The sequence below is a fragment of the Pleuronectes platessa genome, chromosome 13, assembly GCF_947347685.1.
Source record: "Pleuronectes platessa chromosome 13, fPlePla1.1, whole genome shotgun sequence".
Taxonomy (NCBI): domain Eukaryota; kingdom Metazoa; phylum Chordata; class Actinopteri; order Pleuronectiformes; family Pleuronectidae; genus Pleuronectes; species Pleuronectes platessa.
In genome coordinates this window covers 15,093,601-15,108,573 of record NC_070638.1, presented here as the reverse complement: position 1 = coordinate 15,108,573, position 14,973 = coordinate 15,093,601, and the positions used below count along the sequence as shown (strand labels likewise).

Here is a 14,973-nt window from a genome sequence, read left to right as displayed (position 1 = left end):
AGTCATTTAGGAACATCTGCAGCGTAGAGTGGAAGATAATCAGCAACACATTTGATTATCCATTGAGAGAATTATTCAGCCCTCAGTGTGAGGAGCTGGCCGGGCTACAGAGATCATTTCAGAGCTGAACGAATCAGCCAATGGCCTCAATCCGATTTAGTGCAATCAGAGAGCGGTGAACTGCACTCACACTGTCCCGTCATTCAAGTGTGTTACTTTAAAAGTACTGTTTATCCTCACTGTGTGTGTGTGTGTGTGTGTGTGTGTGTATGTATGTTTCCATGTGTTCATGCTTGAAAGTGTAATTTAGTTTGATTAGGCCATTTGCTGTTTCAAGGTTAATTTCTCTGGAGCTTTAATTATACAAATTGAAACTAAAATAAAAAAACAGTGGGTGATAAGTGTGGATTTTTAGTTGTGCAGAATTGACAGGTGTCGATTGGGGCTGTGTCGGCTGATGTGTGCGGACAAGAGGCCTCAGAGGTGAAGGATGTAACCTACGACTAAACTTTAGAGTTCCTTTGGATTCGGGTAATTTCACACCGTATAAGCACTGACAACTTGGCAATGTTTACGTCGTTGTCTTAAGCACATAGTGCAATGTGATCATTATCTAATCACAGTCTTTGATGGAGTTGTAGTAAATGAGAAATCCTTTATTATGAAGGTAGTGGACTGAAATATGCTGACCTATTGAAACAGAAGTTACTGGTTTCTTCCCCGACTCATATCGCATCCTTCCACCGAGCATCGCAGAAATCCCTCCTGTGGCTTTTGTGTAACGCTGCTTAATAACAGACGGACACTGATGAAAACCATAAAACGCAGAGAAATCACAGAGAGAAGATAAGGTCTCATAAATAATCATCAAAAGCTTTATTGCAGTCTAGTGTGAGAGCAACACATAGTGATGAAGAGAGAATAAATTATATTACTACAAAATAAACAACTATTTCAATTTGACAGTCTTGCCATGAAATCTGTGTACATTGCAATTTTATCTTTTGCCCTGACATGTAAATAATTTATTAAATATGATCAAGTATCTATAATTACTGAAGTGCAGTGTTTGTAGGAAAACCACATCACTAGAGAAATAGCAGGAATCTTTCTATCGGAGGAAACTTAACACGGACCACAACACTTTAGGAATTCTAGTGTGTGACAGGTCCGAATCCGGACCTAGCAGAACTGTATCAGCTCTTTCAGGCTGCATCCTTTCTCGCAGCAGATCTCGGATATTCTCCCAGCGGTCCGTCTGATCCGGGAGGACATGGGGTACCAGTGAGGGCCCAGGGAGAGGACGTCTCTCTTCTGGTCAGACTCTGAGGGGGTGGGGGCGGCCTCTGCAGCCCGGAGCTCCTCTGCGGCCGCATCATGGTCCCCTGTGCGGATGAGAAGCAGCGGTATGTGGAGAGCAAGAAGGAAACAGAAGACAAATGAAAAGATTAATCAGAAAAACGTATTGTCATGGATTAAAAACCTTGAGATGTGTCCTCATGATTTCCGAGGGGTCCCAAACAAGGTTGCAGGCACACGGGTCAACTTTTACTTAATTTTTTATTTTCCACTCCTGTTACTATACACCAATTTCTATTTTGATGACATTTTATTCTGGGTAATGTATAGTTGTCTTCTCATGTTTCATGTATTATATTATTGTGTGTTTCGAACACCAGCTAAAGATACGTTTCCAATAGCGCCTGCATTTTTTGGAGATTGAAGAATATTCTTCAATCTTGAAGTTGGAGTGAACTCTGAACCACTGAAAGTAGAGAAATGGAACCTAAAGTACTCACAGGGAGGAGTGAGGGTCTGATGCTGGTCCGGCTCCGAGTCCAGGAGGCTTCTCCTCAGACGTGAGTTACCACAGGTGGAGACGGCCAGACGGATCAGCTCCCGCCCGCACATCTTAATCCTCTCCTGTGCGTGAACGGCACACTCCGTGGCCACGAGCACAACCAGCAGAGACACCAAGAACTTCGCAGCAGCCATTGCAAAACGAATCACTTCTCCTTGAGTCGGTCAGGAACTGAGCGTGGTGAGCTGTGGTGTGAGGACAGGATCTGTGATGACTTATGAGGTGAACTCGAGGGGGTTTATATAGTGAACCAGCATTGCCCATTGTGGCAATTTTTTCAAACGCAGAGGCTTCTGGTTCTTCTAAGCATGTATTCGGCCTTGACGAGGGAAAAGCATGTCCTGATCCAGAGCTCGGCATGACAGTGATGAGAAGTCGGCTCAAGGATGAAACTCTCGTAAAAATCTGCTCTTACAGTCACTCAAGCTCGTAAAAACATAACAGGCAACATTATGGTTAAAAGAAATACTCATTAGAGCATCGTATGAACATCTGGAACCCAACAGAGGTTTGAGTTCGGGCCTTAACGAAAACAAGCAGAAAAACCCAGATGGATTTCAAGCAGTTAAGATGCAAACAAGTCCTGGGTTTAAAGATATGAATGCAGATTCTGGGTTGTTTATTTCATATTTCATTCCATATTTCAGACTCTACGTGTATTTGTTTAAGAGTGTGGTCATTAATCATTTTGCTACGGTGAACTCTTTCCCTTGAATGTGATGGGCTTTGGCACCTTATCAGGACACATCTTGAGGGATGGGAGCGAGCAGAACAGCGTGCGACTGGCGAGAAGATGTCAAGGATGTTGACGCAACACTTGCTCACCCCGGACAATACAGAAGTATCATAAACAGGCAAAACATGAGCGATTTAATATTTCCGACACCCCACGAAAAAACAGAAACGGTGGCACTTCCATGTCCTAAATGTTCCTGTGGCGATGCCTGGCTTTTTAACCTGCTGAGTGGTGTTTGGTTTATGGCTCTCAGCTGCTGAGTGCTGACAACAGGATATAGAGGTGAAAATGTCTCTCTCGCTTCTCTTATTTATTTAGGGAGTTAATATTAATGCTGTTTATTAGCATTAGCATAAGATTCAAGATAGTGCATTTGCATATTATTTACAGTTGTTGAATTATCTACACTTATGTCTCATCTAAGTCCAGGAAAAATACTTTTTTGTTTTCAGAAATGCAATCTTTTCTCTTTTTTTTACTTCACGGATGCCATAATTATAGATGCAATATCCTCCATTCATTTCTGGCCCAATACAAAGTGACCTTTTCCATGTTCTTTTTCTTATTTGTGTATTCACCCCTGACAAGGAGGTTATGTTTTCACCCCTGTCCGTCTGCTGGTTTGTCTGTTAGTTACAAGAATTACATAAAAAACCACTGGACAGATTCCCATGAGACTTGATGGATGAATGTGGTATGGATCAGGGAAGAACTCTGGGTCAGGAAGCACCTTCGTTTGCATTAAGAGGCAGTTATCAAAAAAAATAACTGTTTATTTAGTGCAGATTCAAATAAAAACCCATATCAAGTCAATTCGAAGGTGGTTTCATGGGGGGGGGACTGTTGTGCCTTGGCGCAGGAATGCATTCAGGGCCATTCTGTTAAAGATGATCAGGTTTAAAGCGGCACTTCTCGATATATGTGTATAAAGAATGGATCAAGTGGCTGTAATGTGGACGAGGCCTGTTCAAATCAGAGTACTATCACCCGACTGTGCAGTTTAAGGCTCTATTATACAGATCCTGTTGTATTGCCGTGAAGAAGATTTATTGTTGTGCCGTCCTCGCCTTGTTAACACTGAACTAAACCAACTGCCATATAGTCGCCTCCATGTGTGATATTCCATAGGAAACACACTGGATGTTTAATAGTACAGATTCTGTCCCACCGTAACGGCTCAGCCTTTTTACACAGACGTTTGTTTGGCTTTTTGACTTTCTCCTCTGTCGAAGAACTACAACGTCCTGTAAATCCAATAGAGCAGCTAAAGTGCTACATATAGAGGGTCTGGCTCTCAAATCGTTCTGGTTAATAGTACAGACATTCCTACAGCCTGTTTATACAACATCAGGTCCGTCTTCACCAAGATAAAGATTATACATCAAATATAAGAATTTTATTTGCAATATTCTCTCTCTCTCTCTCTCTCTATATATATATATATATATATATATATATACATGTGTCTGTGTGTGTGTGTGTGCATGTGTGTATGTCTATGATCTTTCCCTGAGGTTTCCTAAGTGCATGTATTCCTGTCCACTCAGTCCTGCCTGAGTCACATGAGTCAGCCAGAACTTGTCAGTACTGTTGAGTTTTAATAGACACTGACGACACAATTAATCCACTGGCCTCTCTCCCATATACCTTATCCTGTGACACTGTTAGACAGGCAGTGTCCTCCTTCAGACAAATGAGACAAGCGTCTGTTACTATACACACACACATCAAGTCTCTTTGTATTCAAAAGGAAGTAACAAGAATGAGTGTTATGAGTTGGTTTTATTATTCAGAAGGAAATTCATTTTTGAGAAGTATAAATTTAAATGCATAATACAGATCTGTGTTCAAACTGCTGTCCAAACTTGTGTGTTTTTATGCACAATAAAGAAAAAATAATATATTTTACAGCATTATTTACAGTTAGTGTAATACACAGATTTTAATTCTGAAAACAAAATGGCATAAATAATACAAGATTTGCCTATAAAATAATATATATATCATGAAATATCCTTCTTTTGATTTCCTGTCCTGACCTGCTTTCATCACCCTCATACATTTACAACCCCCCAGTAGGAGGGTGAAATTGATCCACAGATTTCACTCGGTGACACTCGGTTGCATCAGAGGAAATGTAGATAGAAATCGTACAAATGTATCAGTGAGGAAAACAAGAAGCATTTGTAATGTATTGGTAATTTGTACAAACATTGATTGAACATACTTAACTGCTTTTAATTATGTTTCATATGGGTGGAAACATTTCTTTGACCTGAAGCATTGAGAGGTCAACACAACACTTAAACACTTTAGATGTGTCTGGTCCCTAAAGAACTGATGAGGAACTTGTTTAAAAGGGGCCAAAGGTGAAAAATACACTTTTTCATGGTTTTTAAATGTAAATGAGAGACATGTGGAGAGGAACTCAGAGATCTATATAAAATTAATAACAAGGTGTAAATTATGGGTTCTTTAATGAATGTAGCAATAGAGCTGAACACAGCCAGCAGTCAGAGACAGACCATGACTGATCCAACACCATGGAGCTCACTTCTCACTCCCTGCAGGGATTGTGCCACACTTAAATGCTCAATGACAGTTATAAGCCCCACTGTCTCTTATCTCCATTTCCTTGCTTGAGAGACTTATATCAGAAACAAATGGATCGGCTGTCATTCATGAGAGGGACTTGTAAGCACGTTGGATGCGTTGGATGGAAATAGCCCCGGACATGATCTGCTTCTGTTCCTGTCGGACCAGGCAGGAGGCGCAAGTGCAAATCCTGGTAATCCCTTACAACAGAATTACACTTGTGCTCTTGACACGCCTACAGCTTCATCTCTGCTCCCACTGAGGTATGGTTGAGTAAACACTGAAGTGACCCAACAGAAAACAATGACTCAGGAATGACAATTTTCAGACATATAACTTTGAACATGGGAGCTTTGTATGTAGGTGCATGAAGATCGGAAACATTTCATTGCTTCTACACTTATATTTCCTTAGTTTACAGAAAGTGGGAAACGGTAACTCCCAGTCCAGCTACTGGCGAGATTCTTATACAAGCCAACTAATCAGAATTATACTGTGTGTGTATCAGGCATTGTCCACAACAGTTCATGAATAGCACTTTGAATAAAAATATTTCTTCACAAGCATCTTGCCCCTTCGAAGTGATCAGTACAACATTGCTTCCTTAATAATGTTGGTGCTTGACCTCCTTATGTCAAACATCTATTCCAATCGGGTCAGAATTAAACTCAGCCACTTCCTTTTCTTAGAAACATATCACAAGCTGTCCAGTGGGCGCATCATGTCTCATTCGACAGAGTCGTCACCCATGGCGTGCAAACAGCAACCTACTGTAAAGTCGAGGCTTAAAGCTTATCTCAACTTTAATGCTGCGGCCTCCATTTACTCCGCTTAGACTCTTTATCTTAAAACACGCCCATTCAGAGTTGGAGGCAGATGGGGTCTTACACTTTCCGGACCCATGGAGGATAAGGCCATTTAGGGTTAGACACTGCAGCTCCTCTCAGTTCTCGCTCTCATGGGTCGCTTGCCTTCCGCAGGGCCGATAGTGGACCTCGTCCTCCGAGTCCTCCTGCTGTGGTTCATAGCAGCTGTCAAACTTGCGCCTCAGACGTTTCTTGAGCTGGAAGGTGCGCTCCGTGTTTGAAAACGTGTATTCCTGCTCCTTCAGTTTGGCGTAGTAGTCGGAGAACTTGTTGAAGAGGATGGAGATGGGCATGCCGTTGAGGATGATGCCGAACGAGATGCAGCCAAACGCCACACAGCGGCCAAGATAGGAGATGGGGACGACATCTCCGTAGCCCACGGTGGAGATGCTCACCTGCAGGAAGAGAAAGAGGAACAGGAGCCATGTTGAATGAGTGATCTGTACTCCAGCTGCTGCTTTACTGTTCGAATAAAACAAGTTGGCACAACATATTCAAAACACCTGTGCTCACTTTGGATTTTTAACATGAATAAATATGGAACACGATGGAAAAGTTCATTGGAATTTCTCATCCTCGTGGAACTTTTCATCCTGCCCCAAAAACTTCCTCTGGCCCCTGGCTTCAAGAGAATCTGATGATCAAAATACGTTGTTAACTGATCATTGGGAGTGTCGCAAGTTGAGAATGAGCAGGATTAAATAAACTCCCAGGAATGTACTGCAACACTTTTACGATCTCTCGAATGCAATCACTGTGTTTGGCCCGAGAACGAGACGCATTAGTGGAATTATGGAGGATTAGACACATATCAGTTGACAGCTGCCGCCAGATAAATAAAAAAACAAATGTCCTTAAATGAGAGTGAAAAGCAACTGAGCGATGCTGATGATGTATAGTAGCACTGATGCCAACATGAAATAAGTCAAATGTTATAAAAGCTTTGCGGGAGAGAACCCATTTGTTTTGCCATCGAATGACGTTGATAACTCAGTGTTTACAACAAGACAAAGAACAAGACAGAAGCTTTTCAGATGAACACTCCTCGGATCTTCACATCTGTTAACACTACGGAAATACATTACTGAAACATTCACTATTAGATGGGTAATAATCATGTGTCCACCTTTTGAGAGACTTATGTTAAACTCTGTTTTGCCAGCTATTCATTCACAAAGTGAGATTACACAATGACTCTTTATATATAATTCTATCGTCAATGCCCGGCTTGGAAGATCCATAGAAATAGCCCAGGACATGACTCTGTGCTGTCCTGTGCACTCTTGTCTTGGTCTGACTAGGCAGACAGCAGCAAATCCCGGTAGGCCTAATCCTTGACACCTGAAATCCACCGCACTGCCTAATCATGCTCACACCCCCCGTGAGCCTCTGCCCAGTCCCTGCAGCACTGTGAAGCGAAACAGCTTAGCAAAGTCCATAACCTAGTTAATTGATCCGGAAGAATCTAAGGAGCAGCCATAAGAGCTGGTTGAATTCTCCAATTCTTGCTCCGTTCATAGTAATAAAAACATTAGAGGCCATTCAGGTGTTACCAGGCATTATGTGAATATGTAGTTTAGTGCAAATTAAATTGGACTGTGTTATATCAACCATTGTGTAATCCCATTTTAACTTCATTCATTACATATTCAAGGTTAAGGGAAAATGTAAGAAATGAAAAAAACATATTGATTAATTAATATTTGAATCCAGTTAAGTTCATTAAAAGTGACTAAAATCACAGTTCTGAGGTCTGACCACCGTCCTCCTGATACCAACACATTCCTGTTATTTACAATTAAGGGATAAAATGTGTAGTTTCTGTCTCTCACCGCAGCCCACCACCAGGCGTCTGGAATGCTGCTGAATGGTGTCCCCGGCTGATCCACCTCCACAGAGTGCATCAGAGCAGAGAAGGTGAAGATGCCCATAGCAATGAACAGGAACAGACAGCATACCTGAATAAGAACAGAGTATATGTCAACAACAGTGCACATCAATATATTTATAAATCTTGCACCACCAATCAGGTCATGTGATGATGGTACAGTTTATCACAGCAAGTTGGTTAAAGGAAAAAAAGCAAAGCATCTTGAGTTCTCGGATTAGTAAATTAAATCCCATATTTGATAGATATGCTTAAAATGAGTTCTCATCCCCTCAGATGAACATCCAACATGAGTTTCAATAAATCTTTGAAGGTTCCTGAGCAGCCAAGTTGCCAATGTGAACACCCAACCTGCATTAACTGATTTTTGGCCACAGAGGAAACAAGTTAAAAACACATCATCTTACGAAGTTCATATGGTGAACCTGTTAGCAAAATTAGATCTATTTAGAGAACACATGCAGATGTGGAACAAAAGAGGAATTAATTTTAGAGTAATTTCTTGGGGCATTTGGGGCAGTTTATAATCTTTACCAAGTGAGTGAAATATCAAAATTATTTTTCTTGTTATATTGCGACTTTGACAGTTCATTAATTTCCTCCTTATAATATTACATATTCATTATTAAAATCTAAACGATATTTTTTCTTTGTCATGGCCCTAATAACGACGTCATAAATATCTGTCTCTTTAGCTGCTTAATGCTAAATTCATCAGCTAGCCAGTCACTAACTAGCTTGACAGCGCTATGAACAAAATTGTTTCCACAACATATTCTCTTGCCAATCTCCTTCAATAACGCAATATCATAGAGAATTGTTCATTGTAAAATAAAGTACAGCCAATTCAAAATAACATCTAATCTTAAACAAAGCATAAAATCTGCGGGCCAAATTCCAGTTCACATAATATTTCTATGAAAATGCTAAGAAAAAAAAAAATTATACAGAAAAGGAAATTTGTAGTTTAGACACAGTCATCATTAACTGTGATCTATGATGAAGTCATGGGCCAGAACATAAAATAAATAAGAACAAGTGACCACTTTCATACACAATTAATCATGTGTTAATATAAAATCCAATGTGTTCCATCGTTTTGTGTGTGTTAATTATCCAGTGTGTATTTTTCATGTATCTGTGTGATGTTCCTCTGTACCTGCTCAGAGCACTGGCGGATGGTGAAACCAAAGGCCCTCATGCCGGTGGAGTGACGGGCGAGCTTCAAGATACGGAAGATGCGCATCAGCTTCACAACCTTGAGCACCTTGCTGACCTTACTGACCCTTGCCATGGCCTTCAAATCTTCCTGTGCGCTCATGTCCTCTGCATCTATAAAAAACGTTTCGAACACGAGCTGTAAGAAGTACGGCATGACAGCCACGATGTCCACAAAGTTGAGGGCGCTCTTCACGAAACGTTTGATGTCGGATGTGGTGAGTAGTCGCAAAAAGTACTCGGACGTGAAGAACAGGATTGAACTAATCTCCACCCACTCCATGTAGGTTCTGCCGGCGAGCTTGTACTCCCTGAGTTCTTTCACTGTGTTCATTGTCATGGCAACAATGGAGATAAGTACAAAGAGGCTGGAAAACACAGCGAATGCTTTGGCTGAAAGCGAGGAGTAGGGATTCTCCATCAAGTCCCATAGGGCCTTCCGAAAGTTTCCAAGAAACATGGCCTTGTAACCTACTTCGTCCTGGTGAGGTTTAATCTCATCAATAAGCTCCTGGTTGACCTTGAGTTGGTCTCGAATGTCGTCCACCTTCTCCTCAAACAAAATACGGCAGCACCTGAGCAGAGGAGGGGCAGATTTAAGACACATTTTCAAAAAGCACATTTGAAATACACAAACAGTTACAGACAAAGCTACACAATACACCTAGTGAGTACTTAATCATGGATCTGCAGCACACCTTGGAGTGTCCTTCAGTTTCAGGCCCCAGAATGACATCTCTTGCTCAAAGCTGACAGGACAAAGGCTATCCATCACCCACAGGACATTACTGCAGTAGAAGTGGAAAATGTAGTGGAAAAACCTGGGGTCCCTGTCAAAAAAGAACTCGTCGTTCTGAACATTGTAATCGTCACACAGCGTCAGTCGCTTGACTGGATCATCACACAGGGCAAGGACACCTATCCTGGTTTTCGGGTGTCGGAGGACCAAATGTTTCGGGATGTGAAACACCCTTCCACCCACGTTAAGGTTGACGATGTTTGATTTCCTTGGGTTCGGAGCCTCTTTTTTCGGTTCTTCTCTTGGTTCTTGTTTCTCATCAGGAGCATCAAGGTTGTCCATAGACGTCCATGGTTTCACCGAGCTGTCCTGTGAAAAAGGGAACTCGCACTCCTGATCTTCAATGCTTTGAGAAAAACTAATTTCCCGCTTTATGGTCGCAAAAAGGCTCGAGCGGCGCTTTTTCAGCATCTTCAGCTTTGGCTTTATACTCGTCATTGTGTCTGCTTCTCAGAAGACAAAGCAAGAAAAAAGTTCTTCGTCGAGTTCAGATCAAGTCAGAGAAAAACAACAACAGCAGCATTCCCCAAGATCTCCATTTACCCGTGTCCTATAAAACGTGCTGCTTGCAGGTTGAAATGAAGATAAAGTCAAAGCTCTGGTGCTTGTCTGTCAGCATGCAAGAAGATCAACTGCATGAGTTAGGGATTCAGCCTCTTCACTGATTCTCTAATCCTATTGCTGTTCTTTCAGTCCAAACGCAGGTTAAAAATACTGTTCACAAGGATTAGTGTTGTGATTTAAGGCTTTGCGTTCTGAGAGGAGGAAAGGCAGAAGGGGTGGTGTGATGTCTGTGTTGTATTGCTAACAAGGCTGAGGACAGATTTCTTCACAGGAAGGAAGTACTAATGGTGCAGGTAGATTACTAGAGCTAGACCCGTGCAGCTACAGTCCTTCTGTGCATGTGCAGAACAGTAAAATAAAGACTTAATCAACTGAATTCTATATTTGTTGCACTCTTTTTCTCTTTATTCCAGCGAAAGCCTTTCAGCGTTGCTTAGTTTAATACATATCAAAATAAAGCCAAATCAAAATAACTTCTAATTTTGATGAAATAATACTGGGTTAGGGGAAAAAAATATTTTATTGTATAGGTTAAACTCTATTTCACAGAATCTGGACAAGAAAATTGGTAGTAAAAAATGGCAAAATGTGACTGATGCAAAATGAAAAGAGAAAAGACCATTGATCACTAACTGAGATCCAAAGGGAGACATGTATGGGTTTTAATAAAGTGAAGACTGATGTGCATGTAGCCTATTTTCTTAGAGTTTATATATTTTGTAGAAAACATTAGGAATAAATATGTATACTATGATGATGTTATTATATATATATGTATATATAAACATACATACATATATATATATATACATATATGAATATATATATAACTTATAAATGCAAGAAAACCATTCAGAGAAAACTCTATTAATCAAGATATATTTATTCATAATATAATATTATATAATATAAGAGAAAGGAAATAATGGTATAGCCCAGGTTTCCACCCATGGATGATTTTATCAATGGTATTTCCCAACCTAGCGGAAACGGAAGTACGGACTAAAGTTTAACAAATAAACTTTTTGTTCAAAAATGTTTATGTATTAATTGAATTAACACGATTAACCATTTTATCCACGCGTTGCCCTAAAGGTACATCTAACACAATTATTTTTTTTACAAAACATGATCAAACTTGAATAGACTGAAAGATTTAACTCTGGATATATACCGTCCCCGCAGCACGTGACGTCCTTTCCGGTCTAACCTGACAACATGGACGCCAGCCGCGTGCAGCCGATCAAGCTCGCCAGAGTAAGAAAAACCATTAATATTGAGTAAATGAAGAAAATCAGACGGATAGATAGTTACATAAAGTGTTACTATCTCACACGGTGCCGACAAATCGAAGCTAAGTGACGTTTAAAGCTGAGATTAGCGCACCGCAGCGCGGCTCACGAGCCTCCATCATGGAGGCCTGTCCATGCTCCGGTCTGATCCTCCACCGTCCGGCTGGAGCTCACTGCTCAGGACCGTGTGCGCTCACCACTTGAGACATTCACCGACAATGCTGCCGTGTCCCTAACATGTACGTTTTCTTCTCAGGTCACCAAGGTGCTCGGAAGAACTGGTTCCCAGGGACAATGTACACAGGTATGCTAATGCTAGCACGCTAAAGGCAACGTTCATCAATGAAACGTAGTGTTTCTGCTGCTCTTCTCTTTTTGTATTACAAGTCAACCGAGCAGCTCAAAGAATAACATCAGTATCAATGGTCTAAGCCTGTTAACATGTTTTCAAGTGGCTGTATTGTAGGTTCACTCTTTTAATGGCCTTAACTGCAGCGAGCTATAATGGTTTTTATATTACATCCTTGTGTTTAAAGTTTAAATAAAAGTTTAAATCTCCATAAACATTTATCTTTAAGTCAGACCATATTTATATTTGGACCTTAAAGTCAATGTATTTTCTAATCCATTCATTTAGGTTTAATATTTAGCTCGTGCATTGGTTGATCAGTGAGATAATTGTGAATTATCTGTGCTAAATTGTGAAATTATGACCAAAATTAGAAACGTTCGTAATTTCATCATTCCTAATTGTTAAATTCCAACTCGTGGATCTGTTGGTAAACGTGATAAACCCTGTAGAAATGATGCCGTGTATGCATCAGTGGTTTTTAAAACATTGAAGCAGACCATCCTGTGTCAGATTTCCCCCCAGGAAGTCAAGTATTTAATGTGATCCGTGTGTACCTGCAGGTCCGTGTTGAGTTCATGGACGACAGCAACCGCTCCATCATCAGGAACGTGAAGGGCCCAGTCAGAGAGGGAGATGTGCTCACACTTCTGGAGTCTGAAAGAGAGGCCAGGAGGCTGCGATAGGTGAGGGCACATGGACCAGGCCGAGTCCACCTGTTCACTTGTGTGTGTTTGACCTAAATGTCTGTCCACACTTGTGCTTTCAGAATTCTAGACTTATCCAAACATACTATTTATTATTGAATAAAACAAAAGATTGTATCGTAGTTCACCTAACAAGATGCATTATAAACCCCTGAACAATGTAATGGTACAACACTGATGGAATTTTCACCAGTGTTTTATTGGAATGTTTTAACCATGGAGCTGAATTAGTAGCTCTTTGATACAATATCAACAAGAAGTCAAGCCTCACAAATGTGACTATAGCTGGGGCCTTAAAGAGTGACAAAGGTTTGCTCACCACTGATTTTTAAATGGCAATTGTGACCCAAATGCATTGCTGCTGTGTATTTCAGCCATATGTAGTGTTCTGTGGTTCTCTTTGCTGATCACAGGACTGTTATTCCTGAAACACCAAACAGGAGATGGATGATTGAGTTAAACACAGGTGGATTTGATCACAATATTAAAGGGATAGTTCACCTAAAACTGAAAATAGACATCTACTCAACACAATGCTGATGGAGGGGTGGTTGAGTCCACAAAACTCTTTTGGAATTTCGGGGGTAAACCGTGTTGCAGCCAAATCCAAAATAATAATAAGTAACTGGTAACCACTTTTAATTAAAAAAAAAAAACGTACAAGGCCTCCATGCTGCTCCTGTGTCATTCAACAGTGGACATTTAGGCTAAACACATGGTGTAAATTTAGTTTTTACGTTTAAAGTCACTTTATTTCAATTGGATTTGGCTGCGACAATGTTAATCCCTGAAACTCAAAGTTTGAAGGAACATTTTTGGGTAATTGTCCTGTTTAAATCAGATTTCAACCCTGAAATAGATCACATAGCCATGTTCATTGTTTGTATTGTCTTGTTTAAACAGAATCTTTCGAAGCCAGTTAGTTGTGTGGGATGTTAATATTTCTGAGATGAGTTGTAACTTAACTCTCGTCTTCATTCACAGTGTCCAGCTGAAGATGTGAGGTGCCATCCAGCGATGCGAAGTACAAGACGCCATCAGCTTTGCTTGCAATGGCAAACACCTCACTCTTTCAGATTGTTTTGAAATAAATTTCGTTATCAACATGAAATTGTGGCAGTCCAGTTTTTTTTAAGTAGAAGATGAATTTTATTTTCTTCCCTCACTATAATTAACACATATATTAGGACTGAAACAGTCAGTTGACACAATCAGTAAGTGTTCTTCGACAGCTCTCTGTAGGTGCCAAGGTATACAGGTAACCTCCTTGCACCCAGATGTTTAAATGAACTGGATGTTTTTAGGCAAGGTGGCAATTTTGGAACATGACAGTTGTGAGTTAATTTCACTAGAATCCAACTTTAAAGTGGAACTATAGTCCAGAGAATTGTTCTGTTGGAAAAACTTAAAAATACCTGCAAAATTAAGTAATCCAAGTTAGCTGTGTTCCCTTGAAATCAACAGAGCTAATTTGATCTTGTTTATAGTGTAGATTTCTCTTAATATCTCCAGTATAACAACACTCAGAGCTCCGTGGAACTTGAGTGTATTGTTTTAAATGAATAAAGGTCAAGGTGATAGTTGGTAAATCTGCTACTGTTTTGAGTTCAAGTTAAATTGTCAGTCATTCTATTTCTACAAACTAAATTGACTGTTTATGATGGTCGAATATAATTAAAGAAAATAACATTTATTACTGGAATCAAGCTTTACAGTCTACATTCTGTCCAGCAGAGGGCAGCGCCACTAAAGTTTTTAGAAATACTTTGGTCTTTACAATTCCTATCCCCACTTAAACTCTAATGAGGAAGGTATTTCTAGACAAAACTATGGCTCTGGGCCATAATGATAAACCTTTACCCTGCTGCTTATGTTTACTGTAGGTTTAATGATTTTACTTTTTCCACTTTGCCTTACCCTACTTGGCACTGATATACTTGTGTAGAAGGGGAATTTATTTTTGCTGTAAAATCAATAGACAATGAGCAAACAGCCATTGCACACTGTCATGATATTTGATATTTTTTTAGCACCATGTCGTAACCATTAAGTTGATTTAAGTGCTATCTTTAATCAAACTTAAACAAGACCTAGAGTC

General features: G+C 40.3%; 3 protein-coding genes across 3 annotated transcripts; 1 reads left to right on the top strand and 2 right to left on the bottom strand.

Moving 5' to 3' along the window:
• Positions 1-1,182: 1,182 nt before the first annotated feature.
• Positions 1,183-1,995, bottom strand: insl3 (insulin-like 3 (Leydig cell)). Its single transcript, XM_053438328.1, has 2 exons — positions 1,800-1,995; positions 1,183-1,385 (listed from the first exon to the last, which is right to left on the bottom strand). The coding sequence occupies exons 1-2, from the start codon at positions 1,993-1,995 to the stop codon at positions 1,183-1,185; spliced, it is 399 nt and encodes a 132-aa protein (XP_053294303.1).
• Positions 1,996-4,381: 2,386 nt separating this feature from the next.
• si:rp71-39b20.4 (potassium voltage-gated channel subfamily V member 2) lies at positions 4,382-10,609 on the bottom strand. Its single transcript, XM_053438327.1, has 4 exons — positions 9,863-10,609; positions 9,106-9,739; positions 7,891-8,016; positions 4,382-6,453 (listed from the first exon to the last, which is right to left on the bottom strand). Exons 1-4 carry the CDS (start codon positions 10,399-10,401, stop codon positions 6,136-6,138), a joined length of 1,617 nt encoding a protein of 538 aa, XP_053294302.1. The 5' UTR covers positions 10,402-10,609; the 3' UTR covers positions 4,382-6,135.
• A 1,097-nt stretch (positions 10,610-11,706) lies between these two features.
• rps28 (ribosomal protein S28) lies at positions 11,707-13,979 on the top strand. Its single transcript, XM_053438882.1, has 4 exons — positions 11,707-11,784; positions 12,076-12,123; positions 12,732-12,854; positions 13,860-13,979. The coding sequence occupies exons 1-3, from the start codon at positions 11,746-11,748 to the stop codon at positions 12,852-12,854; spliced, it is 210 nt and encodes a 69-aa protein (XP_053294857.1). The 5' UTR covers positions 11,707-11,745; the 3' UTR covers positions 13,860-13,979.
• The last annotated feature ends 994 nt before the right edge of the window (positions 13,980-14,973 follow it).

Coding starts and splice junctions, on each gene's coding strand:
- insl3 (XM_053438328.1), bottom strand. CDS start 1,995: ATGGCTGCTGCGAAGTTCTTGGTGTCTCTGCTGGTTGTGCTCGTGGCC. Junction 1,386..1,799: donor TCAGACCCTCACTCCTCCCT/GTGAGTACTTTA, acceptor TCATCCGCACAG/GGGACCATGATGCGGCCGCA.
- si:rp71-39b20.4 (XM_053438327.1), bottom strand. CDS start 10,401: ATGACGAGTATAAAGCCAAAGCTGAAGATGCTGAAAAAGCGCCGCTCG. Junction 9,740..9,862: donor AAACTGAAGGACACTCCAAG/GTGTGCTGCAGA, acceptor TCCTCTGCTCAG/GTGCTGCCGTATTTTGTTTG. Junction 8,017..9,105: donor TCCGCCAGTGCTCTGAGCAG/GTACAGAGGAAC, acceptor GTTCTTATTCAG/GTATGCTGTCTGTTCCTGTT.
- rps28 (XM_053438882.1), top strand. CDS start 11,746: ATGGACGCCAGCCGCGTGCAGCCGATCAAGCTCGCCAGA. Junction 11,785..12,075: donor AGCCGATCAAGCTCGCCAGA/GTAAGAAAAACC, acceptor TTTTCTTCTCAG/GTCACCAAGGTGCTCGGAAG. Junction 12,124..12,731: donor CCCAGGGACAATGTACACAG/GTATGCTAATGC, acceptor GTGTACCTGCAG/GTCCGTGTTGAGTTCATGGA.